Below are 3815 nucleotides of genomic sequence, written 5' to 3'. Positions count from 1 at the left end.
ATTGAACCATCCAGCCCCTTCTTCAGGACGGAGTCCTGAGATTGGCAATCCTACGAGTCTTGCTCGCTCTGTCTCTGCTTCGGTCTGCCCTACCAAGCCCAGTGACCCAGATAGCATCGAACCTAAAGCTGTGAAGGCTTTGAAAGCTTCAGCTGAATTCCAGATAAACTCCCAAAAAAGAGAACATCTTCCTCTGCAAGATTTTTCTGGTCCTGCTTCCTCTACAGACCAGTGTCCAGCTATGCCTTTGCATAATTCATCAGAAGAAGCAGTTGTTGCAGATAATCTGGAGAAATCTGCTGAAAGAAGCACCCAGGGCCTCAAATGTTGTCTCCACACAAGACAGGAAGCTAGTTTATGTGTCACAGCTACAAGGATGCATGAGTCACAGGTGGCTGTAGGTGAAAAGAGTCGGCCTCCAGAAAATCAGAACCTGAGTCAAGTAAGTGGCTTTCAGCCTCACGAAGAACCAGAGAACGAACCACATGAAGCTGTACAGCATGATGCTCCACGTGACCAAGAACATCTTTGTGACATGAGGGACCTTCATGAACTTCCTGAAGAGAGGCAGCAGGACCAACAAGAAATATCTTTGGAAACTACAATGAAAGGAGATGGGCTACAGCAGAGTGTGGATCTTCAAAGTACAAAAGAAAGTTTCCTACTTTCAGGACGCTTTGGCTGCACAGATTCAGAAACGCTTATGGAAATAGATGTAGTCGAACAGTCCCTAGTTGCTGTTCTTAACTCAGCAGGCAGCCCCGAGAGTGTTGGTGCATGTGACCTCCCTTCAGGTAACCCCCTGATGGAAGTAGAAACATCAAAATGTAACCCCTTGCCGGGAAGTCTCAATAGTTCTGTTTCCACTCAGGATTTACAGCCCGCAGAAAGCAGTGCTGAAAGGTCTGGGACAAACAACGAATGTAGCAGCTACCCCCACTCTGTGGAGTCAGCAGAAGAGTCTTGTTCATCTGTAACAGCAGCCTTGAAAGAGCTTCATGAACTTTTAGTCATTAGTAATAAGCCAGCTTTTGAGAGTGTGTCTGAAGAAGTTGTCTGTCAATCAGAAAAAGGAGCCAAAAGCCAAACAGGTATTAAGGGCTTTTCAGAAAGATGGACCCAAAATGAGCATCTGAGCCACAGTGAACAGTGTTCACAAGTCTCCTTTTATCAGGCCAGGTCTGTATCAGCGGAGATGGAAAACTTGGGCACTGTCCCTGGAACTGGAATAGAAGGTGTAGGAAATACTAACTTCAGGGGTCCAGGTGATAGCCTGTTGGCTGACAAGGAAAGTGTCCCCAAATCTAAGGAGTCAGGAAGTGAGAGCAGCTGTGTCACTGTACCCTCAGCTGAATCATCTAATCAGTTACACTGTACCTTAGGTGCAGAAATTTCATCCAAACTTGTAGCAGGTGAGGAGGATGCACTCAGTCAGACTTCTGAGCAAACTTCGCCATCCAGTTTCATTTTGGTTAAAGACTTGGGTCAGGGCAGACAGAAACTAGTAACAGCCAGACCTGAAACCAGAGAAAATGTCTGCCCTGAAGCTGCAAGGCCATTTCTCGAATTAGAGCCACTTACCAGCCATCCATCAAGTCCCTCCATTCTTCCACCATTAGTCTTTCCTGCCACAGATATTGACCGGATTCTCCGCGCCGGCTTTACTCTGCAGGAAGCTCTCGGGGCTCTGCATCGAGTCGGTGGAAATGCAGACCTTGCACTTCTTGTTTTGCTAGCAAAGAACATTGTAGTTCCTACGTAACTATGGGAAGGTGGGCTAGCCCGTACTCCATTCCCTTAACCGAAGCTCCCTACACACACACTCACATCATATACACACACACAGTACATGTAGAGACCTGCAAGCAGAATGTTGAGCCAGATTTTTTTTTTTTTAAGATTTTTTTCGGCCAAAGTAATTTATGATCTCTTGTCTGATGAATTTGTCTATATTACTTGTTAAAATTTGGGCCTTTTTAAATGTATTGGCAGAATGTGCATACAAAAGCTTTTTATTCTCTGAAGATGATGTATTCTGGAATAAAATGGAGGTTTTGTGTATAGCATACCATTTTAGAATGAGAGTGAATGCTTTGAAAAGCAGAAGCCATGAGAACTCCCACCACCCAGGCAACAGAGACTGCCCGGCTTCATGCCGCGGCCGTGCTGTAGGCAGGGATGGCTTGTTGACTCAGTCGTCAGTGTAGAAACTTGACCACACAGTTTGGTGTTTGGAATCATACCCATTGTCTGTGTGTCATGATTAACCAATTATAATAGGAAACAAATAATTCAGTTAATTTCCTAGAGCAGTATGTTTTTATTTGTGTACTCAGGCTTTGACATTTTAATAAGGTGAGCAGAAGGGTTTGAAGCTCAGGCTGCTTTGAGCGTCACAGGCTGCTGCGTGAGTTGCTTGCCAGGTATCTTACGACATTGGATGGGGTATGGTGGAGGGATTAATGTTAGTGTGAAACACGGTGCTACCCAGATTTAAAAAGGGAAGGAAGAAAGACCCAATCGTAGCTCCCTTTGTAAATGTCAAGGACTGAATGAATAGGTAAACATTGGAACTTACTAGAGATTGGGTTTGTGCGCATCTCACTGACATCTCAGCCCTTAATGACTGAGGAAGAAGGCAGATTCCACCAACAAGTTGAATGCCAGCAGCCTACTTCATTTCTAACCTGTCTTCTAGGAAGTTTAAGAGCTCGCTTTGGACTGTGATCTGAGCATAACACTGAAGTGTGAGGTACCTTGTCTCTGGTTCATCTTGGTGCTTAGAATGGTCAGTCTGTTTGTCCTTCGTGGCAGTGAAAATAGTAATTGTAGTTTCTGACCCAAGTGGCCTTGGTAGAGTTTTCCATCCCTTTCTTTCCTCAGGAGTTTCTTTTTAAGCAAGACTTATATTTATGTTTACCATGTCAAGTTAGAGTGGGGCATAATATATAGACGTATTTATTGTGGCCTTTTTTAATATAAAGACTAGCCCTTGGAAGTCATTGTCCTGTGGGCCCCACTGTGCAATAATCCTATTGGATAGGTTTTAGGTAACTTTTCTGGAAAATAAACTGTTCTCCTTGGACCTAGCAGGAATCTGAAATCTTGGTTTTCTTGAAAAGAATTTTGAGAATGATAATCCCTGACTTCAGGTTATAGTTTGCAACTTGTTTGAACCAGAAGCTTTCAAAGAGTGATTTCTGATCTTCATGTTAAATGATTTTGTCTAAAATCTCTCTCTGAAAACTCATTCTTCCCATCAGAATTCAAGTCATTGAGCACAACCAAAATGGAGGCTCATATCTCAGGAGCTTTTGATTAGAACTTTAATTTAGGGGTGCTTAGAGGCATTTCCCGACTCCCCATCCCAGTTTCTTTTTGCTGTGTTTGTATGTGTGCTGAGAGAGTTCAGCAGGGGGATGGCAAGTCACATACATGATCCTTTCTAAAGTGAGCAAAAGGCTGACGGAAAGAGTCATGGTTCACTGCTTTCCAGAGGGTGCCCTGAACAGCAGGTCAGCCAGTTGCCCTTAGGGTGCTCCTGTCGACAGCCACATGTTGTGGACCCTTTGCCTGCCCTACACCAAAGATGGGAGATGCACTAGGAAACTGCTCAGAGGGTTTGTCGGCTGACTCTTCAAGCTGTGATTGTACTGAGGAGTTGGTGCTATGATTGAGACAAATTCCAGCAGCAATGCAGCAGGGCCCCTTGTCTGCTTGATGGGTAGTGGTTTGGGGGTATCTCAAGCCTATAAATCCTTGGGACCGCGGGGGGGGGGTGGGAATTTATTGATGATAGTAGACTTCTCTCCAAA

General features: G+C 44.6%; 1 protein-coding gene across 1 annotated transcript; it reads left to right on the top strand.

Moving 5' to 3' along the window:
* Positions 1 to 6: 6 nt before the first annotated feature.
* Positions 7 to 3090, top strand: Rsc1a1 (regulator of solute carriers 1). Its single transcript, XM_015476759.1, has one exon. It carries the CDS (start codon positions 242 to 244, stop codon positions 1760 to 1762), a length of 1521 nt encoding a protein of 506 aa, XP_015332245.1. The 5' UTR covers positions 7 to 241; the 3' UTR covers positions 1763 to 3090.
* Positions 3091 to 3815: the final 725 nt, after the last annotated feature.

The sequence above is a fragment of the Marmota marmota genome, unplaced genomic scaffold (assembly GCF_001458135.2).
Source record: "Marmota marmota marmota unplaced genomic scaffold, marMar, whole genome shotgun sequence".
Lineage (NCBI taxonomy): Eukaryota > Metazoa > Chordata > Mammalia > Rodentia > Sciuridae > Marmota > Marmota marmota.
The sequence above is the reverse complement of the archived record's forward strand: the minus strand, read 5'-3'. Positions and strand labels throughout refer to the sequence as shown.

Coding starts and splice junctions, on each gene's coding strand:
- Rsc1a1 (XM_015476759.1), top strand. CDS start 242: ATGCCTTTGCATAATTCATCAGAAGAAGCAGTTGTTGCAGATAATCTG.